The sequence below is a fragment of the Eublepharis macularius genome, chromosome 16, assembly GCF_028583425.1.
Source record: "Eublepharis macularius isolate TG4126 chromosome 16, MPM_Emac_v1.0, whole genome shotgun sequence".
Taxonomy (NCBI): Eukaryota; Metazoa; Chordata; class Lepidosauria; order Squamata; family Eublepharidae; genus Eublepharis; species Eublepharis macularius.
Window position 1 is genome coordinate 40,711,740 of NC_072805.1, and position 27,839 is coordinate 40,739,578.

Here is a 27,839-nt window from a genome sequence, read left to right on the forward strand (position 1 = left end):
GCTTTGATAATGCTACTTTTGCTTAAAAAACAATTCTGCTCTTTAAGTCAAAGACAGATGAAAAACGTTCATCGAAGCTGTAGAGTTTCAGCTCCATCTCACAGTCAAGATAATCTAAACCCATATCAATAACCATCAGACCAGCCAACAAGCAAGATATTGATAAGTTCTGCAGAGCAAATTGGCTCGAAATGTTCCAAGCGGGCAACCCCTGGTAGAACTGATCATCTGAGACGGTTTGGGACAAACGCCCCGATGCAGAGGGTGTATGTACATGCGGATAACTGGTGCACGTCAGCTTCTAGGAAGAGGCAAACCTTTGGACGTAAAGGACTGTGACTGCGGGAAGGTGCGGAATGCACAAGAGGTTGGTGCGCGCATCTGAAACGCTGAGCATGGAATGAACTACTGGATTCGGGTTGGGAAATTCATAGCTCGGTAGTGGAACACATGCTTTGCAGACTGAATGTCTCTGGTTCAGTCGCCGGCATTTTTAATTAAGACGTATCAGACAGAAGGACCTTGAAAGATTTTTTTGCCTGAGAAATTGCAAAGGGTAGATTTTCCTTGACCTGACTTACCAATGGTTTACTGAACTGAAAGCAGCTTCTGACATCTTAATTTCATGAAAGTTCTTTCTGAAAGTGCTCAGAGGTGGCCTAGATGTCTCCCCCCCAAACTCCTGATGTTCTACAAACAAAAACCTTATTCTTATTCCCATGATTTAAGAAGCTTTGTGTACAATATTTTTTTTGCAGAGCAATCTGATGTAGAGGAACAGATTAATGACCAACCTGGTTTAACGTGACCCATCTCTGTGGAGACAGGATGTGTGTGAAGTTGTCGTCTACTTACTTTGCATGCAAGAGGTTGCAGACTCAAACTCTGGTATCTCCAGTTTTGGAGGGGTTATGGCTCAGTGAGTGAGCACACGCTTTGCATGTGTTAGTCCCCAAAGACAATCCCTGCATAAAGTACTTCAGGTAGCAGGTATTGGGTGGGTGGGTGGGGGAACCGCACTTCCCTCTCTTGAAGGGACCTCAGAGAATCACTGCCACTCAGAGCAGATGATAGACCAAAACCAGCTTCATGAAGCCACAAGGAATTGAGGCTTGATTTAAGCTCCTCTTTTCAAACGATGGTTTGGCCCATCAACGTCAATACATTCACTATGATGTACAATGGAACAAACAAAACCAAGCTATGCCTGGCCTTCTCATACAGCCACATCTTACCAATGTTGTTGTTAGCCACCCTGAGCCCGTTTACAGGGAGGGCAGGATATAAATCCAGTAAGGTAAAGGTAAAGGTAAAGATAGTCCCCTGTGCAAGCACCAAGTCATTACTAACCCATGGGGAGACGTTGCATCACAACGTTTTCGTGGCAGACTTTTTGTTACGGGGTGGTTTGCTATTGCCTTCCCCTGTCGTCTACCCTTTACCCCCAGGAAACCTGGTACTCATTTTACCGACCTTGGAAGGATGGAAGGCTGAGTGAACCTTGAGCCGGCTACCTGAACCCAGTTTCCGCCAGGATAGAATTCAGGTTATGAGCAGAGGTTAGGCTGCAGTACTACAGCTTACCACTCTGCGCCACGGGGCTCATAAATCCAATAACATAAAAAAAATAAAAAGAAATAAAAGAAATATGTTGAAAAATATAAACACTAGGGCTTTAAATATTTAGTTGACTGACTGAGTAAACATCTTTTGACTAAAAAAAGTGCAATGCCTTTTAAATATATGCCATCTCACAAGAGGAATTCCCTTTTCTCTCTCTCAGTTCTTCTTCTATATACCATGTAAAAACAAAGGAAGAATGATTCTTTTTTTCTTTTTTTAACTTCAAGCCTATGGCTGTCTTATATAAAACTTTCTGCAGATTAAGACACGCTGAATTAACCAACTAACATTTCTTTAACTGGTGCCAGCCCAGAAAACGACTGGATACTTTAAATAAGTCTGGTCAGTCTATATTTCATACAATCTTCATTCATGTGTAAGTCATAAAACTTTCTCTCATTCTAAATGCAATGCTTACATTTTTCACTAAGCGGCATCTTGGGCATAGATGTAATTTGTACTTTGGGGGAATATAAAAGAAGGATCACTTTCAACGTATGTACTTGGATTAAAAAATATGTTGCGCTTCCTTCCGGCAGTGGAAGATTCTTTACTTAGCACAAGAGGAGACACTGGATCTAACTCAATAGGATTTACTTCCTAATAAGCATGCCTAAACTTTCAGATTCTCTTTCCATACCTCCTGAAGCTGAAGCAATTTTTCTTCCACTGCAGCCAACTCGTTGCTTTTCTCCATCAACTGTTTGTTGAGTTTGATCATTTCAACATTGTCCCGAATGCTTAACCTTCAAAACCATATATTTGAAAAAAAGAGAGAGAGAGAGAGAATATTATGGGTGAGCTACAAGGTACAATAACCTTCACCTTGTTAGTTGTGCCTTGAAAAGCTTAAAGCCCTTGAAAATTGGTTTGTCATGGCTTCTTAATTCCAAAATACAGTAAGGGAGAGGTTGGAGTAGCGTTAAATATTCCCAACATTGCTCTTTATTTGGACATATCATTTTATCTCATCAAACTTTGAGGACGCTGCCATTGATTACAGCGGATTGGTAATTTTTCATAGTCTAGCTACATCCTTCCAAATTATTACTTATTGGAGTTTCCTCCAGGAACTTAAACTTCTTTGCAAGGAAAGTGACTTAGCGTCCTACACAGATAATGCTCTAAGACTGCTATTCAAATAAGTTTCACATGCCACCTTAACGCTTACCATCTTGAATGAAATTTTGTATGGCTGAGATTCTGTTATGTGTTTTCCCTACTGAGTTTCAATTGGGAAAAAAACCCACTACTTAACTTTGTTAAAAGTAATCGAAGAACTAAACACAGATATGCTTTTAAAAATATATCCTGCAAACAGTACAAAGTGACCTCATCATTATCATTTTGGCACATGCATTTCGAGCAAAATGTTTTGAAAGAAATCCCCTGAATTGATTTCAATACCATATAAAACATGAGAAATATCATGAAATACATTGTTTCTCTTCCAATACTTATCTGTTATTGGACAAACTGTCCCATTGCCATCCTGGAACCAGAAATTAGGCTACAAAGTTTAAACATCTGTAAACCAGCTGAAGACTTGAAATGTTTTATTATTATTCTTTAGAATCTCAAAGTCCATCATGTTTTGGCAATGCCCAGTCAACTGTCCTTTCAGAGATGATTAAAAAGCTCACAAAATAAGTAACTGGTCCAAGAAGGGGATTTAACGTACCCTTGAAAAAAGGGCAAATTGAAACAGCAATGTTGATCGATGCGACGCACCAAAAAAACCTAATGTAATTTCATGTTTTTATTAATCTAGTTCCTCACATCAAACAAACAGCAGAGATGCCTTCAAAGAAACTTTACAGGAGTTTCTCTCCCTGCCTCCCTGACTTTTAAAAGAAACGGGGCTGCAATGAAGTTTATAGCATGCAGATGTAGGCTCAATGGCTTCTGACAGTCAGCATTAACCATTACGCCCGATGGCATCCAAATCACCGTCAGATATGTATCAATTTTGTAAGTGTTTATCACCAGTGTCACCCTTACAGAGTCAAGGAAACTAAAAAGGGTTTGATTCCAATCGTTTAATTCTGGCAGCTATAAAGACAAAATGTCCCACACTTTCTAGGTACTGGGGGGGGAGGGAAAGAAATGCATTTAAGCCAATGCGGTCAAGAACATAGTGAAGACCCTCTTTCCTTTCTCATGTCCATGACGTGACAAAGAAATGTGCAATTAAATGAATCCAGCGACTAGCACCTTGCAACATGTGTGTGCGCCTGTGTGTGATTTCAGCACTAAAACATCAAATGCACATAAACACTTGAGGTCATTTCAGTTCTCTGCATTGACCCACAGAGACAGCTTCTGCACAGCATTAGGCCAGCAAGATTTTCATGCTGAGCTGACACAGGATTTATTTTGTGGTATAGTATGAAAGAGCTCATATGGCCAGGTTACTACACCAGCACTGCCGGAAAGGGAAAGGGCCCTGAAAATCCCCTCCCCGCCACTTGCGCCGTGGCAGCAATCACATTCCATGCCTGACAACACAGATATTTGTAAAAAAAGAAAACGAAAGGCAAAAATTCAGTGATTTTGGTCACCTTATCTTTTGTGGATTGACATGTCAGAAACACAGGGGCAGATCGTGCTGATTTGTTCTGCTAATGGTGGTGCTTTTCTCTGGCACACACACCCTTTTGCTGATGCAAGGGGGTCTCTTCTAGTGGAGACAAAGTGGCAGGCCCATGTGCTACAGAAAAGTGTTCCTATTAGCAAAAGAAGGCCTATATCCTATTACGTGGTTAAGAAAACCTGTGCCCTTAAGTTCTCTTAAGAGGGAGCAGAATTTCCATCAATTTCCTTCTGCTTCAGCCCCTCCTGTTCCTCAGCAAAAGTACAGTCATAAATCCAGTTAGCCGTGTTAGTCTGTAGTTGCAAAATAGTAAAGAGTCCAGTAGCACCTTTAAGACTAACCAATTTTATTGTAGCTTAAGCTTTCGAGAGCCACAGCTCTCTTCGTCAGATGCATCTGATGAAGAGAGCTGTGGTTCTTGAAAGCTTACGCTATAATAAAGTTGGTTAGTCCAAAAGCACAGTGGGAGCCTACAGCAAGGGAATCTGTAGAACCAGGGCTGGCGCGCCCATGGAGGCCAGGGAGGCGGTGGCCTTGGGCGCAAGGGAACTGGAGGGGCGCCAGAGGGGGTGTCGGGGGCTGAGGCGCGCGCAGCGAAGCTGGCATGACTGGGCTGCAGCTACTGCTGTAGCCAGCCAGCCCCATGCTGCCGCTGCCACCGCCGCCACACGCCCCAGCTGGGCGCAGCCTCCGTGCGCCGCCCCAGCAGCGGCTCGCGGCTTCTGCGGCCAGCTGGGGCTCGTGGCTGTGGGCGCCAGAAACTCTGGCGCCGGCCCTGTGTAGAACCCAGCAGAAATTGCCACCCGTTCTTAGGAAAACATAAGTGCGTTTTCTTAATGTGGGCAGATCCAGACCACGATCTGCAGGAACCAAGCCACAGTGGGGTTTTGTTCAGTGGGTTGGAGCTCAGTAGATGTGGCCGCCGCTTTTTCTTTGAGCCCTTATCAGATAGGGGGCCCTGACCTGGATAGGCCAGGTTAGCCTGATTTCATCAGATCTCAGACGCTAAGCAGGGTTGGCCTCAGTTAATAACTGGATGGGAGATCTTCCATGAAGACTAGGGTTGCAGAGGCAGTCAATGGCAAGCCACCTGTTAGTCTCTTCCCATGAAAACCTTACTAGAGGTCATTATAACTCATCTATGGCTTGACGGCACTCTCCACCAACAGACAGGGAAAGATACTTTCGAATGCCTGAACCTCCACATGCAAATGTTTGCAAAGAGGGTATCATATTTTTATTTTGTCCTTCCTCCAATCACACACATCAAGGTGATGTGCGTGATTATCATCTCCCCTAACTCCATCCTTTAACGGAGTTTAGGCTCAGAAAGAGAAAGACGGGCCCAGAGTCATTCATGGGTGAGTATGACTGAAGATCTGAATCCACGCCCCTCCAGTCAACTTCCGTGTAACCAAAAGCCATTCTAACTTTGAGACAGGGAAGTCTTCTTGTCGTTTGGTTTTTGTCGGTTTTTGTCATACCGTTGACCTGTTGCCTGTTGCTCCTTCAGCTGCAGGAGAGATTCTTCAAACTCTTCTTCTTTCTTCCGTATTTCATTTCTGAGTGCTTCTACTGTACGCTCCAACTCCTCATTGTGAGCCCTTTGCGATTCAACCAAGTTCTCTCTGCAAGCCAACAAAGCAATGCTCAAACCACCGGGATTGGAGTCGATAAAACAGAAGGCTTATTCCCCTCCCCGCCCAAGAAGAAAAAAGGAACAGAACATGGGACTGAGTCTCTCCTGTCAGTCTGACCTGGATGGCCCAGGCAAGCCCAGTCTCATCAGATCTCAGAAACTAAGCAGGGCTGACCCTGGTTAGTACTTGGATGGGAGATCACCAAGAGGCAGGCAATGTTAGTCTTTTGCCTTGAAAACCTCAGCTGGCGGCGGGGGGGGGGGGGGGGATAAGTCAGCTGTGACTGGACAGCACTTTACTTACACACACACACATAGAGATACATATCACTGATTTCATGATCTGCCATGTCAGAGAACCAGCTTGGTGTAGTGGTTAGAGTACTGAACCAGGATCTGTGAGACCCAGGTTCCAATCCCTGCTCTGCCATGAAGCTTGCCAGGTGACTTCAAGCCAGTCACACGCACTCAGTCCCACCTTCCTCACAGGGTTGTTGTGAGGATAAAATGGAGGAGTGGAGAGTGACAAGTTGCCTTTAGGGAGAACTGTGAAGTAAATATGAAGTCAAGGAATAAAGTAAACAAGCAAATGATTAAACGGTCTGAATTTATACTTTGGGGCACTTTGTAAAATTTATAAACAGGAAAGAACAACCCAGTCCAAATAAGAGCTCATGATATGTGACTCTGCTGCACATTTTAGGTGAGCAGTCATTTCATGATAGCCAGTTTGGTGTAGTGGTTAAGAGTGTGGGACTCTAATCTGGAGAACTGGGTTTGATTCCCCACTCCTCCCCTTGAAGCCACCTGGGTGACCTTGAGTCAGTCACAGCTCTCTCAGAGCTCTCTCAGCCCCACCCACCTCACAGGGTGATTGTTGTTGTGGGGATAAAATATACCTTGTGAACTGCTCTGAGGGGGTGTTAAGTCATCCTGAAGGGTGGTATATAACTTGAATGTTATTACTATTACTATTGTTATGAATGTGCTGGCCATGGGGCTCTTTCATGCATTCTACTGTATCTTCAAACTGAAACTCAACTCCTCTATGGCAGCACATGGCTGGGGAAAGGCAGTCAGGACTGGTGGGCAGATGGTCTTTGAAAGAAGCTTGTCCTCCCTTTGAAGAAGCTCCAATAAGTATTTGAGGAATTCCAGCATTCTCCCGGAACACAATCTAAGAACCAAGCCACTATCTTATGTTTATGAAAAAAATTAATGATATTATATAAACAGCCTAAAGAAAGACCCATCACACAATATTATAGTGATCAACTGGGGAGGCGAACTGTGTTCGTTTCGCTTGATGGCGCCTCCGCATGTGTCTCCATGCTGCTTTTCACAAGAATACTGGGTAGATTCCAACTTGGTAACACAACCCATGAAAAGTCTTCTGAAATAGGATCTTCCCAGCAGTTTTTCAGATAATTATGATATTAAGATCTCAGAGATATTTAAGTAATTATAATGCTTCTGGACATACACACTGAAATTCATTGTATGGCATACTGTTAGCCATGCTTTTTCATGTACTCTGTAGGTCCGCTTTCATCAAAAAAGGTAAAGGTCCCCTGTGCAAGCACCGAGTCATTGCTGACCCATGGGGGACGTCACATCACGACGTTTTCTTGGCAGACTTTTTTACGGGATGGTTTGCCATTGCCTTCCCCAGTCATCTACACTTTACCCCCAGGAAACCGGGTACTCATTTTACGGACCTCGGATGGAAGGCTGAGTCAACCTTGAGCCAGCTACCTGAATCCAGCTTCAGCCAGGATTGAACTCAGGTCGTGAGCAGAGCTTGGGCTGCAGTACTGCAGCTTACCACTCTGCGCCACGGGGCTCATCCCACTTTCATTAGATACGGTCATTTTGGGCAAGTATCTTGTTGAATTCTTAAGAAATTTCTGCATTTGACCTGAATCACATATTAAAAATGAAATCATTTGTGCTGCACATGCATATAGGACCTTGTGGAATTCCTTTATCGCTGTGATCGATTATCCAAATATCCTCTATATATTGTTGAATATCCTCTGTTTATTAACTGCGATCTCTTCCACAGTTTGTTTTTAGGATACGCTATCATCAGCTCAATGAGGTTTTTGTAGCTCTCTATTAATGCTGATGGTTTGTATGTATGTTTATTGTTTTTATACTGTAAATTAAATAAATGCAATGGATGCCTGTCTCTGAATGCATGTCCCATTGGGGAAAGATGCCTGCAACTGGAAGGAAGAGCATTCCTACCAAGAGAAGAACCCTCAGAGAAAGGGATCCAGTGGATTCAACACATTTGCCAAGGGCTACCCTTTTTGGAAAAGCGGCAAATAAGTGTTGCAAATAAATATGGGGATTAATAACACAGAATCACAAAGTGGGAAGGGGCCCTACAGACCTTCTAGTCCAACCCCCTACCCGATGCAGGATGAGCCTAAAGCGTCTCTGGCAAATATTCATCCAGCCTCTTCCTGAGAACTGCCACTTCCCTAGGCAGCTGATTCCACCTTTGAACACTGATGCATGTAGAGAGAACTGAATTCTTGAAACGCATTACATAAAGGCTATTTATTTAAAACATTTCTACCTCGCTTCTGGTCACAAGATCTTACAGTGGTTTACAGTAACAAGGACCAACTTTATAAGTACTCATATAAAACATATTCACACAAGGAGCTCAGGGTTATTCTGTGGAAGAATGCTTGTGGTGGACGGGGGATGACCCAGACTGAAACCATGGACTTTATCTCTTGCTAACACTCACTAGAGTTGGGTGCGAGTGGTTCAGTACTGCCGTTCTTATCATTTGATTACATCGAGAGCAGCGCTCTTGAGGGCAGAAGTATTAGAAGCTTGTTCAGGAATGATCCAACATCTGGCTACTAAACCAACATCTGGCAACCAAACCATTTAAAATTTGAGGCTGAAAACAGCCCACCTGGAAAGCCAGCATGTTCTAATGGATGAATGCTTGAGTGTAGGAGAGCAGGGTTCAAAACCCCTCCTGAGACATAAGGACCAGCGTGTAGGCTATATATTTCCGAGAATGCAACAGCTTCAGTTCACCCCTTCCTGCGGTTACACAAAACGTTAAAAGAGCCTTTCTGGATCAGGTCAATCCGGTTAAACCGGCATCCTGGTCAGAGAGATGCCCCTCGAAGACATGCAAACAGAGCACGGCTTTCTGTTTTTGAGCGAGCAACTGGTTACACTGCCTCTGAACGTGGAGGTTCTACGTAGCCATCACGATGAACAGCCATTTATCCCTGTTTAAAGCCACTGATATGCTTATATACCGACAACCTGTAACTTGCAGCGTGAGTGGAAATCCCTGTGCCTGTGGAAGTGTCTAGTGTAGATCCAATCCACAGGTTGGGACTGTTACGTCTGCACCAGAGCTCAGTACAAAAAAGAGATGTACACGTTCGAAGAAATGTAAGACGTACCTGCTTAGCTGGGTATGTGGAATGTAAAAAAAATAGAAATATTCATTGGGCACAATTCAGTGGAAAGCCCAATTTAATAACAAAAACAAAACCAACAACATTCGATTTATATACCACCCTTCAGGACAACTTAATGCCCGCTCAGAGCACTTTACAAAGTGTATTATTATTATTATCCCCACAACAATCACCCTGTGAGGTGGGTGGGGTTGAGAGAGCTCTGAGAGTGCTGTGACTAACTCAAGGTCACCCAGGTGGCTTCAAGGGGAGGAGTGGGGAATCAAACCTGGCTCTCCAGATTAGAGTCCTGTCGCTCTTAAGTGACTGACCCAAGGTCACCCAGCTGGCTTCAAGTGGAGGTGTGGGGAACCAAACCCAGCTCTCCAGATTAGAGTCTTGTGCTTTTAACCACTACACCAAACTGGCTTTAAGTGAATGGGGCTTGTGGAGTTCATTGAGACTTTGCTAAGGTGCTAACTGAAAACAGTAGGTGAATAAAACATTTTGGCCAGTGCGGGGGGCGGGGGGGGGAGAAATTCAGAAGATACGTACAGATCTCTTATTTCTGCTCTCGCTTCATCAAGTAGGCTTTGTCCATATCTGGGGGGCAAGGCTTGGGGGGATTTCAGAGATCTGATATCTACCTCCTGCAATCTCAGGCCTAAAAGGGGAGGAGAAATAGAGAAATTATATTACTGATGCTGTGTTTATTTAAAAGGAAGCAAAGAAAAGTAAGCAAAATAGCCCAGTTATGGCAACTGTATGTAATGAGTATACCAGCATCTGGACACCCCAAAGTCTAAATAAAAAGGCACACAGTCGAATAAGGTTTCTTATTAAAGTTAAGACCTCCTACCCTTGCAGATGGGAGATGGGGTTCAAAAACCCTCTGCCTCCCGCAGATGGTGACGGCCAAGGATCGTGCTGGCACAGTGCCCTCTTGGGGCTAGGAAATCTTGGCACCCAAGACCAGTAAGCAGGTGCAAGACCTTAGCAGGCTGAGCCTGCAGCTACACGTATTTTAACATCAGCTCCTTTCCTCAACCTTCCCACCACAAGCAGGCTTTCCCTTCGCACTGAAAATCATGCCCGGAAGGAAAAGCTGCCTCCCTTACCCCAATCCAAATGACCATTTCTCATCCAAGAGTCTCTAAGTGCTCCCTGGGAAAATGAACCCTTTGCAGAAGGTCTTAGGGTGGTAAGAAGGACAGGGGTGTTTTTTTTTTAAAAAAAGGACATGCATGGGCTTCGGTGGCAGAAGCAAAGATGGGCCAGATACAGGGCGCTGGAGCGCCGCCCACTTCAAGCGGAGCGTCCTGCTTGCCACCCTCTGGCTGCTCAGAATCCTCTCAATGTTCTCAAGTGTTGCTCCAAAGCATGAGACTTCTTTTGTTTATTTTCATTTTAAATGCAAGCCAAGAGTCTCCGGAAGACAAATTATGCACAGGACGCTATCCTTTTAGCATTCAGAACTCAGAACCGGTACCACGAATGTGGTACACCAAACGAAGTTTTCTGCGATGCTGTCCCGACTCCTCGCCCTGCATTAGTTCTATCGCTTTGTAGCCCGCAGGCCTCTGAGAGACTGCCACTGACTATATCCTAGTCATATTTATATCCTTCCTTTCAGCCAAAATTGGTTTCCAAAGCAGCCCAGGAGAATCAAAAACACATGCAAATGATAAGTTACAATGTAACACAAGTGCTTCGTGGAGACGAGATTCTCAACTGAGATAGATCCTGACATAAGAGGGGTGCCTGGATAATCCCTGCTTGTTTCATGGATGATAACTGGATGCTGGCGGCAGAGAGGCTCTGAATGGGATCTGAATCCAGGCAGAAATGGATCTGCCTGCTTGCCTGTGACAGCCGGGGGATCCAGTCGTATCTCAGGTATGACAGGCCAGGACAATGGCGGCGAGAAGCAGGGCCTTTGCCACCATGGCCCCTGGGTTATGAAACAGCCTGCCTTTGTCTGCTAGGAGTTTCTCTCTGGTCAAGTTTTTTTTTTTGGAGTGGAACAGGCATTGGATCGATTTGGGGCTGTTCTGTTTTTGCTTTATGACTTTCATTGCATTGTGCTGGTTTTGAGCACTGGGGGATAAACATTAAAACAAGCAAAAAGGGATGAGGTTGTAACTCAGAGATGGAGTATCTGATTGGCATGCAAAAGGTCCCAGATTCAATTCCCAGAATCTCCATCGAAAGATCAGGTATCAAGCCTGAGACCTGGAGAGTCGCTGCCAGCCTAAGCAGACAATACAGACTTTGATAGGCCAGGGGTCTGATTCAGTATACGGCAACTTCATGGGTTCAAAACCTCCCACCTGCTGCAACCGGGGATGTCTGACATCTCACCAGCCTCTTCAATGGTCCTGCACAAATCGGCCTTCTCTCCCGAACTGCAAACCTCTTTCTCAGGCTCATGAATGCCTGTTTTGAAAAGGGTATCTTAGCTGTATACCTTTCTTAGCACGCTCTGGGATGCTGGCGCCCTCGTTTGCCTTCCTGAGGCCGGTGTTGATGCGGGCCTGAACGTAGCTGTAGGGCGCCTGCCGGTGCCCTTGTAGCTGCAGCTGCTGCTTGGTGGAAATGAGCCTGTTGCGGAGGCCCTCGTTTTGCTTCTCCAGCTCCCGCACTTTCTCGTGGAGCTGTTCGATCATTTCCGCCGTCTCCACGTCCTGGCCCAGCCGCTTGGGGCCGCCACCAATCTGCTCAGCTCGTTTCTTGTCGTTAACTAGCCGGATTAGCTTGGTGGCCATTCTGGGGAGGGGGGAGAGAATATATGGGGGGGAGGGGGGAAATACAAAAAAAAAAGGCAGTATAAAAAAGATTCTGTTGAAAGGAACTTAATCGCTGTGAAGACTTCAGAACAGAACCTGAATAATAAATTTCAGGTTTTGATATAACCATTACTGCCTGTGAAGAACCCTTTGAAGATAATTGAAACCACTGGGTAGCAATCTGCTTTATAGCACTGACAAATAACAGTTTCCTAAGGCTTATCATTTAAAGTTTAGCAAAGAGGGAGGGACACATATTTACTCCATATGCTGCTCAGATTTGGAACGCATGACCTTCCCGGGGAACTTTGCATGCTGTTAAGTATAGTTACAGATTGGGGATGTGGTGGGGCCACATATAAAAACTGCAGTCCCATATGAGGATTAAGCTACCCAGCGCATGCTTACAATATGTAACACATTCCATTGATGTCGAGCTCCCAGTTTTAGTGAGAAAGTGGAAAGCACATTTCGGTTCTAAAAATGAGTAGGTGGGCAGGCTTAAAGGCAGTCTTTTAATATAGGGTGTCGCCTTGCGACGTCTTATGCTCTGCAAATAATACTGAGGCGCTTAAGAGAGGTTTAACAGTTAGCCGTGGGATATAATTGGATGCAGAAGGCATGGTTTTCATCTAGTTTTAAAAGGATACAAGTTTTTCGCTTTTGGCATCTTGAGAGTTGTACCTTTGATTTTCCCTGAGTTTTGATAAACATGGGGAAGCCAGAACAAAAGACACCGAAGGGCACAGGGAGGTGATGTAATATACAAGAACAAAAAACACTTCCAGCACGGAATTGGGATGGAGAGGGGGCAGAGATGGGGAGGGCCTTGGCATGCAAAGAAAGAAAAGGTGGCTTTGATGGACGAGAGAAGTTCAAGACTTTACAAAATTGGTCGCACATCTTCATGAGCTGTATCTAGTTTATAGGGAGTCTTTTCTTCTCCCCAGAGGCCCAGACAGGAGACTGAAAATATAGACACACTTCATCCTTTTAAAAAGGTTTCCTTTTAAACAGCTACTCTCAGAAGGTTTTTTGTTTAAAAGAACAGAAGTGCGTGAGGGGGAGACATTAATAGCTTCGAGATGTAGCAGAACAAGGTACTTGCCTGAAAACTAAGTTCCAAAAAGGCAGCAGAAATACAGAAGTCTACCCACAAAGGAACCTCTCATTGAGTCTCTCTACACGAGGCATCTTACACGGAAACGCTCAAGTGTAGGGAGACGCAGTGTTAGCCGGGAAGCATAATTTAAAAAGACAGAGCCAGTGGAGATTGCTTCTCAAAGAGTTTGTTAATTTCATGAGCTTTCCCAAGGAGAAGATGAAATTAACAAACCCTCTGAGGAGCAACCTCCAGCTCTCATTTTAAACTACCCTCCTGCAGAGAGGTGCAATTTTTAAACTATGCTTCCCAGCTAACGTTGCATCTCCCTACACGTGAGCGTTCACGTGTAAGATGTCTCATGTAGAGAGACTCATAGAGAACAGTTCTTGTAGCAAATAAGACAGGATAAAAAGAGGGCGTAGAGCAGCACCCCATGTCACGGGGATGCTAGTCTACAAGAGGCGACTAAAATGCAAATCACACACGAGGCATGAGGAGGCAGCAACCTAAGCCTTACCGCCGTTTAAAGATTTTGATCTGCATTCTCCCAAATTTTAATTCAATCAATTAAACTCAATCACCAGGTAAGTACAAAGAATCCAATGATAAGTCTGATAATCAATGTAAAGTCCATATGACCAGTCAATCAATCCTGTCGTTGCAGGTGGAGCTGATGTAGAAGGGGATGCACACGGCAGAGCCACAGCGCCCAACATGCAGCACGCCGGTATTGATTGTGTTGACTACTACCTGGATGGTGCTTATCATTAACTGTATATTTGACTATGACTCTTGAATGTGAGGTGGAGGCATTTCACCCCTGAGGAGGTCGTTTGTGAGTCATGACGAAACAGCAGAACAAGCCGGTGCTTATCACTGGATTCTTTGTACTTACCTGGTGATTCAATTTCGTGATACAGCACTTCTGTATGAGATATTTTGTTGTTGATTGATTTGACTGTTTATTATTCTGATTGAGTTATTATAACTGTATTTAACAATTGCATATTTGATTCTTGTATTTATTGCTTTGTGTTGTCCCCTACTCTTGTTTCTGAGTGGGTTTCTCCTTTGTTGTGCCCCCAAATTTTAATTGGCATTAGAAGCAACATTTCAGAAAAGGGAAATCAGACCTTTTAATTTTGTCCTCTTGTTTGCGTGCATGCTGCTTCAGCAAGAGATTCTCATCATGCAAGTGAAGGTACCGGTCTTCCAGCTCTTCTCGGCTTATTCGAGACACAACCTGCCGAGTCTTTGCATGCTGGACTACTGAAGCCTCTGCCCAAAACAGGGTTAAAGAGACATCAGGTTACCAATTATTCCCAGGATGATTCAACCGATTTGGGATTTGTAGACATTTATGAATTACTCAGTAATGTCTGCATATTATGATCATTTTTCTGTAACAGGCCCACAAAAACATGATCCGTTGTGTAAAATGCAAAAACAATGGAGCAATTAAGTGGCCCTTTGCAACTCCTAAAATGTTTGCAGGTTTGCAAGAACTTTAAAAATAACACAGAATTGCACAAAATGGTTTGCCTGAATATACACTGGGACCCACTGGGGCTTTCCATCCTGCCTTTCTTTCCTCCAATTCTGCTTGCACCTATGATCCTAATCTGTGACTTATTTCAACACTCCCCCACCCCCCTTACTTCTATCTCTGCAATGCTTTTGCAGCCAGCATTCTGCTAAACTGAATTTCCTGACTTCTTGTCCTTTGGGCCTCTGACTGCACTTCTGACTGCGTATCAGGCTCCATCTCCAAAATGTCTACATTTTAGTGTAAGGACAATTTCATAAACATCATTTTAGGCTGATGAATTTTTTTTTAATATTCTTAAGCTTCTTCACTTGGCTTGTTTGAATACTGATAGTTCTGACGTAGTTGGTCTTATTGCATTGTTTTTACTTTGTTATCTGCCTTGAGTATGTTTCTGGGGAGGCAATATAAACATTTTCCAAACAAACAAATGTTTAAGCAGTCATTCAGGGGGTTCCATTTAGTTGAATGTACATTGATCTTGTAGTTTCAGGCTGGTAACTATGTTGGTCTGCAGTAGAGTCAACTAAGATCACTCTGGTGGGGTTTTCAGCCTCAGGATCACATTGGTTTATCCTTCATGGATTCTCCTGTAGCTACTTAGGTGGGTAGCCATGTTGGTCTGCAGTAGAACAGCAGGATTTGAATCCAGTGGCACCTTAGAGACCAACAATATTTTCAGAGTATGAGCTTTCTAGAGTCAAAGCTCACTTCTTCAGATGCCAGATGGGATATCTCCAAAAGGGTATCTGAAGTAGAGCTTTGACTCTTGAAAGCTTATACCCTGAAAATCTTGTTGGTTTCTAAGGTGCCACTAGACTCAAATCTTTTTGATCCTGTAATATTTGATCTAGGGATCTTCCCTCTAACACTGAGTTTAAAGAAGTGACTTATTAGAATAGAAAACCAATGTCTGGAACGCTTTCTCAGACCTGGCCTAATTAATTTCTTACTAACTTACTTTTTTGAGAGACAACACGGTGTAGTGGCTAGAGTTCTGACTGGGCTGGGAAGACCCAGATTTAAGTCGCAATTCTGCCAAGAAGCTTGCTGGGCCATAGTTATTGTGGGGATAAAATGGAAGAAGGGGAGAACCTCGTATGACTCCTTGAGCTCTTGGGTGAATAAAAAGGTAATAATTTTTAAAAGTGTGACAAATAACCATTGGCACCAACCTTGGAGGACTCCATTTGCAGCACGGTTAAGACCTGTGTCCCTCACGGGCAGGTCCTCTGAGGTTTCATCGGCTGCGGCAGACATGGTGGGGCTGTTGATGACAAAAGGCAGACGAACCATCTCCCTTTCTGTATCTTAAATTGCAAAACTGAAGGGAGTTGTAAATTGCATGGGATTAAATGAAAGAGAGTGGCAAATGACAGCCCATCAGTTACAGTACTCATTCAACCCCTTTTCACCACTGACAGACTACAGCTCAGGGGCATAACAAACCTTCTGTTGGCAAAAGTAACCTTATGAATAATCACATTATATGTAAAATACTCCTGTCAATCGTTTCAGTATCACTTGTAAAGCTCCAGTTTCAAATATGCACAGAGTGTTTGGTTAATGCAAAATACACCAAAATCACTGGCCATTTGCTTCAGTTTGGATCCATTTTTTTTTAGATGGGGTACATAGCGGTTTATAAGTTTAAAGGCCTGCCACAGGCAGCCCCCCTGGCAAAAGCACAGCATGCATGGTCCCAGTAAGTGCGATGACATCACTTCTGGAAGTGACGTCATTGTGCAGAAGCTGGGAGCTATGTTAAAGTAAGTTAAGAGACTCCCTTTCCCGCTGGTCCGCCCAGCAGACCTGGAAACCATAGCTGCTAACCTCCGAGGGTGGCTGGCGTTCTCCTGGAATGACAACTGACCTCCAGACTATAGAGCTCTCCTTCCCTGAAGAAAATGGCACTTTGGAGGGCGCACTCTATGGTATACTATAAAGGTTAGAAGAAACAGAAGTCCTAGAGTGTCATTCCATGCTTGTTAAGTTCCCTCCCCAAACCCCTCCCTCTGCAGCCTCCCCAACCTCAACTAAGATTGGAGTTGGCCAACCTTATTTGAACCCGGGTCTCTCAGATCCCGACACTCTAAGCGCTGTACCTACCTCTCAGGATAGTTGTGTTAAATGGAGAAGGATGCACACACCACCTTGAACTCCTTGGAGGAAGGGCTGGACGGATTATAAATACATACATACATACGGTTATGTAGGTTAACCCCTCCCCTTCACTCTCAGTTGCAGGCTTGCCAACCTCCAGGTGGTGGCTGGATACCTCCCAGCTTTACAGCTAAGATCAGTTCCTCTGAAGAAAATGGCTGCTTTGAACACCGATGGGGACCCTCCCCTCCCCAATCCCCGACCTCTCCAGCCTCTGCCCCCCAAATCTCCAGGAATTTCCCATTCTGGAGCTGGCAACCCTAGGCCATCTCCTCCCCGCTTCCTACCTTAGCAACCGCCTCCGTTGCTATCCTCAGGAAGCCACTTCCGGCCTCAGGCCGGAAACGAAGGGACGAGCCCAGAGAGGCCGCTTTGCCGCGCTGCCTCATGGGAGACGTAGTTCTTTGAAGCAGTTTTCCAGGCAGCAGCCTATGAGGCTGCGAACTACAAGAGAGCGCTTCCGTGCGTTCCTCCGCAGGTCTGCAGTGGCGCGGAGCATCATGGTAGTTGTAGTCCTAAAATGGGTCTAGTTTCCTTGGTTTAGGGCAGAGCAAAGAAAGACACTACTGGGAGGCGGGACTCTTTTCAAGGAAGGAAGATGCGGGGAAAGGGAGGGTCCTTGTGCATGCGAGCCCTGGCAAAATGAAGAGGAGAGGAGCTGAGGAAAGAGAGAAAGAGGCGAAGGTAAATTTAGAAAAAGAAAAGAAATGCAATAAATGCAAAGCAATAAATAAAATAAATGCATTAATGCAAATCGAGCGATAAATAACCGCGTTAATATAATAAATGCAAAGCAATAAACGCATTAATGCAATGAATGCAAAACAATAAATAAATGCATTTAGGCAATAAATGCAAAGCTGTTCATTCCCCAGATGCGAAACAGATCAACTTTTTATACCAACTGCTTGGCTCCCCCTTCCCTTGCTTAATCGTGCAATCCACTATGCTTCCTCTGAAGTAAATCCCGCAGAATTCCATGGGGCTTACACCTAGGCAAACGTGCACAGAATTTGCCGCTGAAATATCTTCCTCGTTTGTTGTGTCTCCTTTGATCGTTGACATTGCAATTGTTTGCCCTGTTCGTGAAGCAGGGGTTATTGGTAAACTGTTCAGAGCAGCTTCCTGAGTTTTCAGTTTGGTAGTATATCCAGAGGAGTTTGCCGTGTTAGTCTGTAGTAGCAAAATCAAAATGAGTCCAGTAGCACCTTTAAGACTAACCAGTTTTATTATAGCATAAGCTTTCGAGAATCACAGTTCTCTTCGTCAGATGCCAGTTCGGTAGTATGTTGATTTCTTAATGGATCCGGTTGTTAGAGAAAGCAACAAGCACATTCGAAAATGCATTAGTTTTACTGGCTGCATAGTTCTAGCCTTGTTACCCTGTTTTGGGGAAAGGGGAGGTTGTGAAAATATTATCAGTAATAGTAGTATTAATTTCCTTTATTTATAGTTTTCCTTTCTCACTGAGACTCAAGGCGGATTACAGCATGTGAGTCAGAATAGTCAATTTCAAAGGCCTTTCAATACACAATGTAATAGAGTCTATAAATACAATTTTGCAAAGATTTAAAACCAGCAGCAGAGCCAGGACAGAGTTGAAGAAATGCTAAAACAGAGCACGAGCAATTCTAAGACTAACATGGGAAATAAAATAGACTGCACACACTTGCGGCACGAGTGTGTGTGTGTGGACAAGAGTCTGCTTCATCAGATGCACAAAAGGTGTTCTCAGCTGACAGGTGCACACTCGGTAGCTAAAACTGTGCCATCAAATGGATAAACATAAGGATGTGTGAAGTCGCCTTACACCCAGGCAAAGCACTGGTCCTACTAGCTCAGTAGGGTCACCTCTGATTTGCAGTTAGCTTTCCATGTCTGTAAATAGAGGGAGCTACAGTTGCCAACTCTAGCTTGGGAAATTACTGGAGATAAATGGGAAAGGGAAAATTTGGGGAGGGCGCACAGAGGCTATATGATTTCATAGTCTGCCCTCCAAAGATGTCATTTCCTCCAGGAGAACTGATCTCTGTTCTCTGGAGCTCAACTGCAATTCCAGGAGATCGCCAGCCAACACCTGGAGGTTGGCAACCTAGTTTGGGGTGCGGTGTAATCTGCTTGGCATGTTTTAATGCAGTATTATATGATTGCTACCAATGTTTTATGATGTTTTATTATATGTATTTATATGTTGTGAATCCAATCTGAGCCTGCTTGCAGAGAGAGCGAACTATAATTAAATAAATAAATACTGCAGAATTGGAAGCACACAATACAGAAACCAAGATGATGAAGATGTTAGAAGCACCATTCTTGTAAAGAAAGTCTAGGGCTTTTCAGCTTAAGAGAATGGGCACGATAGAGGTTTCTGTCTATTGATGTTTATCTATTGATGTTTACAAGAAAAGCAATCATCAACCCATTCTGTTAGTAATTAAAATACAGCACACACAGATAACTGATCTTTGTGGCACCTGGTTTTGTCTACGCCTACGTTCCCAGCTAGTAAGTCTATTTCCTCAGGTGACTATTCAGTCTTCTCAGTTTATTTTGGGTCGTACCTGTACAAGATGCTTCCCCGCTTCATGTTTTTCTTTGTATGTGAGAAGGTTTATGGTTTATGGAGGCCTGCACACAAATGCGTACGTGGCTTTAAGCCGTGCAGTGGCTGTATCTCAAAATGGGATAGGGGGAAAATGAACAGAAGTATATTTGTCTTTGTGTGCTGTAACAGTAGAACTCTGAAGCACTCAATAAGGTTGGTAGGTGACGGGCAAAAAGAAGTACTTTTCAATGAGCAAATCAATTGTAGAATTCACTGCCAGCAAGTGCAGCCATGGCCCCAAGCATAGATGCCTTTAGACAGGAGGTTAGACACATTTGTGGATGAGAGATCCATCAGTGGCTCCTAGCCGTGATGAAAGAAGGGAAACTCCACATCCAGAGGCAGTTATCCTCCAAACCAGGACGAGGGCGTTTGGCCCCTATATTTTGTTGGCCCTCTATGGCGATTGGGTGGTCACTATGTAAGAGGATGCTAGACTAAATGGTCCACAGTTCTTACCTCCTTTTAAGAATGTCTTGAACACAACTGTTTTGCACATCTTGAGGACTGACTGATGTGTGGGAGCCTTCCTGATCTCCTCGGGGAGGTCGTTCCAAAGGTGGGACCACCACTGCAAATGTGCATAGCTCTCAATCTTACCTATTTGCAAGGTGGCGCCTTTAGAGGACATTGCTCATACGAGCAAAGCTATAACATGCAGAAAGTCTTAGCTTCAATCTCTGGCACCTCCAGATATGTGTTATTATTATCCTCACGACGATCATCCTGTTGTTGTTGTTGTTGTTGTTGTTGTTGTTGTTACACTGAGCCATTACAATGAAATGCAACATTCTGTCATTTCTATGCAAGGCTCAGATTGTGAATAAGAAGAGTGGCGAATCGCAACAGCGGCCTGATGTTCCGCCGTGCGGAACTAACTTATTATGTAGGCCCAATGAAAGTAGCCGAATGGAAGCAAGAGCGCTGACGTTTTCTGTTTGTGTTTATGCATGTATGGCCTAGAGTCAAACGCATCTTCCGCTGTTCAGGTTTGAACTTCTAGAGACCGGGGGGAGGGTGAAGAAATGTGAAGTCTAAATGAACAGTGAAAAAATGCATGTTTGCAGATCTCCACAAGAACCTGAAAGCTAACTGTGAGGCCAACTAGAAAATGATGCTTCCCTGACCTCCCTTGAGACAAGGCAGTGTGGTATAGTGGTTACCAGGGCTTTTTTTCAGCGGGAATGTGGTGGAATGGAGTTCCGGCACCTCTTGAAAATGGTCACATGGCTGGTGGCCCTGCCCCCTGATCTCCAGACAGAGGGGATAAACGATTGCCCTCCACGCAGCAGCGCAGCAGCGTGGAGGGCAATCTAAACTTCCCTTTGTCTGGAGATCAGGGGGCGGGGTCACCGGCCATGTGACCATTTTCGCCCAGGGCGATTTAAACTTTAAAAAACTCCCCCCTTGTTCCAGCTGACCCAAAGTGTCATTGTGCGGTCCTGAGTTCCACCACTGAGTTCCACCACCTCTTTTCCCAGAAAAAAAGCCCTGGTGGTCACAATGATGGGCTTTTATCCATCCAGAAATCCAAGAGGCGATGGAGAGTCTCATGGCTGTATTTCCAAACTACACAAAGCATCACCGCTTGAATTTTTGATGGGGTAAATACTGGTTGGATCAACAGTCGGACTCAGTACAGGCAGTTTTATACGTTGTTCATATGCCTATTTGATTTAATGAAAACCACCTTTTTAAAAAGAGTCCTACTTAGAAGTAACCCAATAACTGAACGGCACTAAAAGATTATGAAAACAAACTTCTAGGACTCGGTTCAGCTGAAAATATGTTAATTCAAAACAGTTGATGTCGGGGATACTTTAGGCTGTTCCTGCATTAGGCAGGGGGTTGGACTAGATGGTCTGTAAGGCCCCTTCCAACTCTATGATTCTGTGATTCTATGTCTTGACTTTAAATGCTCGGTGTGCCTGAGTATGTTGAAGTATTTATGAGAGAAATATAACCTGTGTGGTTATATTTCAGGTTATACACCTGGAGGTGTGTTCAACAACAACAGAAGTTGTGAACTGTATTTTTAATTTGACCACTATTTTTTTGCCTTTTATACAGTAGATGTGGAGAATAGTTGGTCTCTACTTCAGATTTATTTGAATAGAAAGTCCGAAACTCAATAGTAGAGCATGTGCCTTGCCGGTAGAAAGTCCCTAGTTCAGTTCCTTCCATCTTTCAAACGGGCAGGACCTTCCCCTGAGATCTTAGAAAACAGCTGCCAGTTTGATTGGTGGTGGAGAGTGCCCTCAAATCATATGGCGAACCCTGGCTGTGTTTTCATGGCAAGAGGTGATTTGCTCTTGCTTGCCTCTGCAACCCTGGTCTTCATTGGAGGTCTCCCATCCAATTACTAACCATGGCTGATCCTGCTTAGCTTCTAAGATCTGAGAAGATCAGGCTCACCTGGGCTATCTAGGTTAGTAGACCTTATTACATCTAGATTGGTCAGTGATCTGCTTCTATATAAGGCAGTTTCATATGTAATCTGGAGTTCTGCACAAACAGCAAGTTCTGACACAAATTTCTTCATGTACAACCAAGGGAAGTCACTTGCGGGGATTACAGCGAAAACGGCTTAATGAGACTGGGCCCAAAGTGACATTTATAACAATAACAATAACAACAACAACATTAGATTTATATACTGCCCTTCAGGATGACTTAACACCCGCTCAGAGTGGTTTACAAAGTATGTTATCATTATCCCCCCAACAACAATCACCCTGTGAGGTGGGTGGGGCTGAGAGAGCTCCTGGAAGCTGTGACTGACCCAAGGACACCCAGCTGGCTTCAAGTGGAGGAGTGGGGAATCAAACCCGGTTCTCCAGATTAGAGTCCTGCCGCTCTTAACCACTGCACCAAACTGGCTGGTGTAGCTATTTCCTCCTCCCCATTCTATTAGAGACAAAGTTGATTGAGATAGAGCACGTCTGTGGTTTAATACATCACCTGTATGTTGAGAAGAAAGCACAGAAGCAGCGCGCGGATTCAGGAATAAAGTGTTAAGATGGAGAGAGCGGCAAATCACCTCTGCCTTAAAATTCATCACACTGGTGCCGGTTCAAATTGCCCCAGCTGTTAACGCCGGGACCATTACCGTAATGGCCTCTGCAAATGAAGGAGAACCCACACACACGCACACACTTTATTACCAGAGGGGTAATTTTCTCTTCATCTGTAATAGCAGCAATGCCTCGTATTGATCAGGCCATCAAGATACTAATCCTCTGTAAAATTACTTGTTATAACTGAAAACGTGTTAATCCAAATCAGGCTGTGTCCTGACTTTCTGCTTGCTATTGAATACAGACCATTAGATGGTTTATTTTTCATGATTTAAAGCCCTGAATGCTGATCGTCCTTTGAGCGAATGGATGCTTAATCTTCGCTTATAGCCCAAGGATGCCTTTTGGTTTTAAAGAGAACATCATCCACTTAATTAAGGTGCGAGAGTCTGTCTTGCTAGACTGAATAATGCGGGTACTTGAGGTTGCTCAGATTTATTAAGAGGCTAGCTATAAAACTGAATGTAAAACCGTGTGTGTGTTGTGTTGTAAATAAGGAAAGAGACCATCTTCCACATATTAAACACCGGCAGGTACAAGGGTTATCAGCAAGTTCGGAAGATGTAAGGAGCTTGTTTTGGTTTTGTTTGCAAATTACACGGTTCTTTCACTCTCGATTTGGCAGGATTTGTGTCCTGCCAAAAGAGTGGATCAGGAAGTGATGCATAAAGATCCATCTTATCTTATCTGGCAATTGTTGCTTGCAAAACACTTAGACTTGTCTTCGTGTTGATTTAATTTTCTATCTTTTTAAAACAGCGGTTTTGAAACTGGTGTTCCCAGGAAGATCTTGGGTTCTTTTGAAATTTATCAGGGAGTTATCAAGTCAAAAAACGGTAACCTGTTTGGGCTGGGGCCCACATATCTGCTGGATCTCCTCTCCTGGTGTCAACCTGTGCTACAGTTTTGCTCCACAGACTAACACCTATTGGTTACTCACTCATGCAGGCTAGTTAGGATAGTCACTGCTAGATTTACAATGAAATCCTAAACAGAGTTACTCCAGTCTAACCCATTGATTTCAAAGGGCTTAGACTGGTGTAACTCTGCTTAGGATTTCACTGTTAGAGGGTTTTTTTTCCAGTCATTGCTCCTGTTTGTATAGAACAATCTTCCTAGGTTTGTAAGGAAGGTTTGTACTTTGTTGAGTTTCTAAAAGCTGAATTATTCAGAAAGTTTCTGGTGCTGCTGCCTCATTTTTAATTAAAAGTTTGTTAGTTCTTTTAATGGATTGCACATTTTAAAAATCATTTCAGCCCTTTTTGAGTCTGGTGCCGGAGAAAGGCAAATGAAAGAAAGCTCCAGATAAATAAAAGATGATAGATGAGTTGTCTTGAAGGGAAGTTTGCCCACCATTTCTAATTCTGCAGAATGTGCAACCGCAGGGGCACATGGGGGGTATTCTGTAACACAGTTTTGTAAGAAGAGTCCTATTCCCTCAGTGGCCAACTAGATAGTAGAATGCTAACCGGGGTTAGCTCACAGGATCCTATGAAGATGTGTTATAACGAAGCAGACACTTGGCCCTTATGTTGACTGCTCTAATTGGATTCATAGAATCTTTGAGTTGGAAGGGGTCTTCCAGACCATCTGGCACTACCAGTGGGGCATTTATTTATTGGAAAGATTTATATCCCATAGTTTCCAAAATCTACTCTAGGTGCCTTTTGCCCTCGATGGGGTCTATTCTGTCAGATCCTTAAAGCACACTTTGGTCTGCCTTTTTCTGTCGATAAGATGAGTTATTGTTACCTGAAATTCTGTAGTTATGCCTCCACTGGGTTAATGATATGAGTATCATTATTATTTATAAAATTATCCAAGTTTGGTGTAGTGGTTAAGAGCGGCAGGACTCTAATCTGGAGAGCCGGGTTTCATTCCCCACTCCTCCACTTGAAGCCAGCTGGGTGACCTTGGTTCAGTCACAGCTCTCTCAGCCCCACCCACCTCACAGGTTGATTGTTGTGAGGATAATAATAACATTCTTTGTAAACCTCTCTGAGTGGGTGTTAAGTTGTCCTGTAGGGTGGTGTATAAATTGAATGTTGTTACATCGAAACCACTGATACCAACGGGACATGATCACAGAAAAAGGTTGTAATGGAGACATAACTGTTGCCTTAGCGCCGGTTAAGATCTGAGAATGAGATGTGCCATGGTTAGCTTACTAACTCAGAAGGCATGCAGAAGGTCTGCTTGTCACATTGTAAGCAGAGAAGCTTGAGAGGCAGAGAACTTTCCTTGACTTTGGCTTCCTTGGTCTTGATGGGACGCTTAACCATAGCTGACACATCTACTTCAAAAATATGGTTTAGGTATTCATCCTTACAGCTTGACCATGGTTTGCTTGGCACAGATGGAACACCACAGCTTCTATAGTTTGCAAAAGAACTATGTTTGCAACTGTAGTTTGCAATATAGCTGTCAAATTGTGTAAAATATTGAACCACTCTTAAGGTAACAAACCATGGTTAGACGTTATATTTATATAGGACCATCTTCTGCTAAGAAAATGTTGACAATCTTTCAATCATAAATGATAGCACAACTGTTTCAATTAAAAATAATGTTGAAGTTCTACTTGGAGGAAAACTCAGATATATGCCATATTGTTCCATAACCTTCTGCCATATCAGGTGCTTCCTTAAACAATTGTGCCTTTCTCTTGAATTTTCTCTGTTTCATCGTTGGCCTTTTATCTGCTGCTCATCCCCCCTTTGCTTTTATTTAAGGTGATAAAGTTACTTTAGTGCAACTGCTGTAGTCACCTTTGCCCTCAGCTAATCAAATAGTTTAGCTGGAGGGAAGCATTTATCTCCCACTTCCATTATTATTATTTTCATTGCTGTAAAGCATATATTTATTTATTTATTTATTTTGTCGGCAAAAAGGCTGTACCGGTGAAACGAGGTATTGATCTGCTGTATTTGGCAATTTCTTTCCACCTTGCCATCGATATTGTGTCAGCCCCTGACTGTACTGTGGTTGACCTCACAAATAGCTCTTTATGTTCCCTTTGGATTCAAATGATATACTATGCTGAAGAGTAAATCAATGAATGATTATAAAGTTTTGAGTATTATTTCATGACCCGAAGGCAACTGGGGCTTCATGCGCTGAATGCTTGAAATGATGGCTCATCTGGAAAAATAGATGTTGCTGTTTTTACTCCGACACCCATTGGGGGAGAGTTTGACTTCTTCTCGTTGATGTATGGGTTTGTACCATGCTTGATGATGCCAGGTGAAGTTGCTGAAAATTCTGGAACAGGACTCCTGGATTGTGAGTGGGTACATGCCTCATCATTGTATGTATATATGTGTGGAGAATGTCCTCAAGTCATAGCTGAAACCCCCTCCCCCTGTGGGTTTTTCATGGGAAGAGACTAACAGGTTTGCCATTGCCTGCCTCTGCAACCTTGGTCTTCCTTGGAGGTCTCCCATCCAATTCCTAACCAAGGCCAACCCTGCTTAGCTTCTGAGAACTGACAAAATCAGGCTCACCTGGGCCATCCAGGTCAGGGTATGTACATATGAAGGCACCTTATATAGAATCAGATCATTGGGCAATCTACTCCATTGTTGATTTGCATCAGCTCTTCAAGGTTTCAGTCAGAGATGGGTCTTTCTTAATGCTGAGATCGAATAACTGAAGATGCCATAGATTAAGCCTTCCTCAAGCTATATTTTCCCCAAAGAGAAGATCCAAACCGGGCTTCTTTCCACCATGTTGGAGAGAGCAGCGTTTCAGAAGATTCCAGGAGGCACCATCCTTCCATCTGCAGGGAGGGCCCATTCAGAAGCAGCCGCCTCTGTGCTAAAAGGACACTTGCGCTGGAACCTCCCGAAATCTGAAGAAGGGAGCTTTAACCCTCGAAAGCTCCATCACAATTTTGTGGTTGTCTCCATCCCGATGGCTGCCAGTTTGGGTTGATGTCCACAAATTCCAAAAGTGTCTACAGGCTCACCGAGTTTGGGGATTCCTACCACAAATAGATCCAGAGGAGTTAGCCGTGTTAGTCTGTAGTAGCAAAATCAAAAAAAGTCCAGTAGCACGTTTAAGACTAACCAATTTTATTGTAGCATAAGCTTTCGAGAATCACAGTTCTCAAAGTTATCGAAGTTATCGAAGGCTTGTGCTGCAGTGGAATTGGATGGTCTTGATGGTGCTGCTGGACTCTTTTTGATTTTGCTACTACAGACTAACAGGGCAAACTCCTTTGAACCTTTACACGTGCAAACTGATCCCCACATCAAAAGGAGCTGTTTGCATCTTCATATCAAAGGAGTTGTTTACATCCCCTCTCTCCTCCTCCCCTCCCCGCTCCTCCTCTATATGTGACCAGTTTCTTTCTGCCCTCCATGCATCTGACGAAGAGAACTGTGATTCTCGAAAGCTTATGCTACAATAAAATTGGTCTTAAAGGTGCTACTGGACTTTTTTTGATTCTACCACAAATAGGCAGGGACTTGGGTACCTGAAAGACCACCCTGTTCCTTATGTACCTATCAGTACACTTTTTGATGAGGACTGGTGGGAGTTTACATAGGGTAAGGTCTTCTTGAGTACGGTCCTAAGGTTGTTTTCTTCCCCATGAGATTTGTCTTTGTTCCATCCCTGTTAGTTCTTTTGGAAGATTGGTAAAAAACAGTTCTGTGTCGGAGGGCTTTTGGTTTAAGCTGAGTTTGATTATTAAGGCTTCATATTGCAGAGCTTCTGATTGGCTTTTCTTTTGAAAGTTTGCTCCATGCCCCACCTTTGAGATGATGTGCTTGGTGCTTGGTGCCAAGATATTGGTGTTCTGTCCCCTATTGCCTCACGGATGACCCATGGTCTTGTACACAGGACGCTGAATCCAATAAATGAGTGATAGAGAAGATCCAGATGAAGAACCTGTTTATTTATATAAAGTCAGCTTTCACTAGTCTTGCCTTCACAGTGTCCCCACCTAGTATTCTGTAAGGTACAGTGGACACCATGGAAGTGCCAGATTGGGTACCCCATTCTGGAATCACTGACCTAAATAATCTTTCTAGAAGCCTCTGGGACAGCACGAAATTAGGCCCCTAAGAATGAATGAATTGCTGAAACTCACGGGCATTTTTTCCCCTTAAAGATTACATGAATATATTCTCTCATACAATAAGAAGTACAAATTGATCATCCTGTCTTTGAGCCATTATGTATCTTAATTGGAAATGATCTTTAGATAGTTTCCCTCAAAAATCATTTTGTAAAAAAGAAATCTGATTTCAAGTT

General features: G+C 43.7%; 2 protein-coding genes across 3 annotated transcripts in view; one reads left to right on the forward strand and one right to left on the reverse strand.

Annotated features, from left to right (window-relative positions):
* RPGRIP1L (RPGRIP1 like) overlaps window positions 1–16,643 on the reverse strand; it is an 81,084-nt gene extending 64,441 nt beyond the window's left edge. The window contains exons 1-7 of the mRNA XM_055000448.1: window positions 16,569–16,643; window positions 15,911–16,002; window positions 14,323–14,467; window positions 11,766–12,064; window positions 9,854–9,962; window positions 5,701–5,844; window positions 2,264–2,369 (exon numbers count right to left, since the gene is read on the reverse strand). Of these exons, the coding sequence (XP_054856423.1) occupies window positions 2,264–2,369; window positions 5,701–5,844; window positions 9,854–9,962; window positions 11,766–12,064; window positions 14,323–14,467; window positions 15,911–15,995 (888 nt within the window). The 5' untranslated portion in view covers window positions 15,996–16,002; window positions 16,569–16,643. The remainder of the gene's footprint in view (window positions 1–2,263; window positions 2,370–5,700; window positions 5,845–9,853; window positions 9,963–11,765; window positions 12,065–14,322; window positions 14,468–15,910; window positions 16,003–16,568) is intronic.
* An 865-nt stretch (window positions 16,644–17,508) lies between these two features.
* FTO (FTO alpha-ketoglutarate dependent dioxygenase) overlaps window positions 17,509–27,839 on the forward strand; it is a 293,791-nt gene continuing 283,460 nt past the window's right edge. For both annotated transcript variants that reach the window (XM_055000443.1, XM_055000444.1), the window contains exon 1: window positions 17,509–17,582. In XM_055000443.1, the coding sequence (XP_054856418.1) occupies window positions 17,541–17,582 (42 nt within the window). In that variant the 5' untranslated portion in view covers window positions 17,509–17,540. The remainder of the gene's footprint in view (window positions 17,583–27,839) is intronic.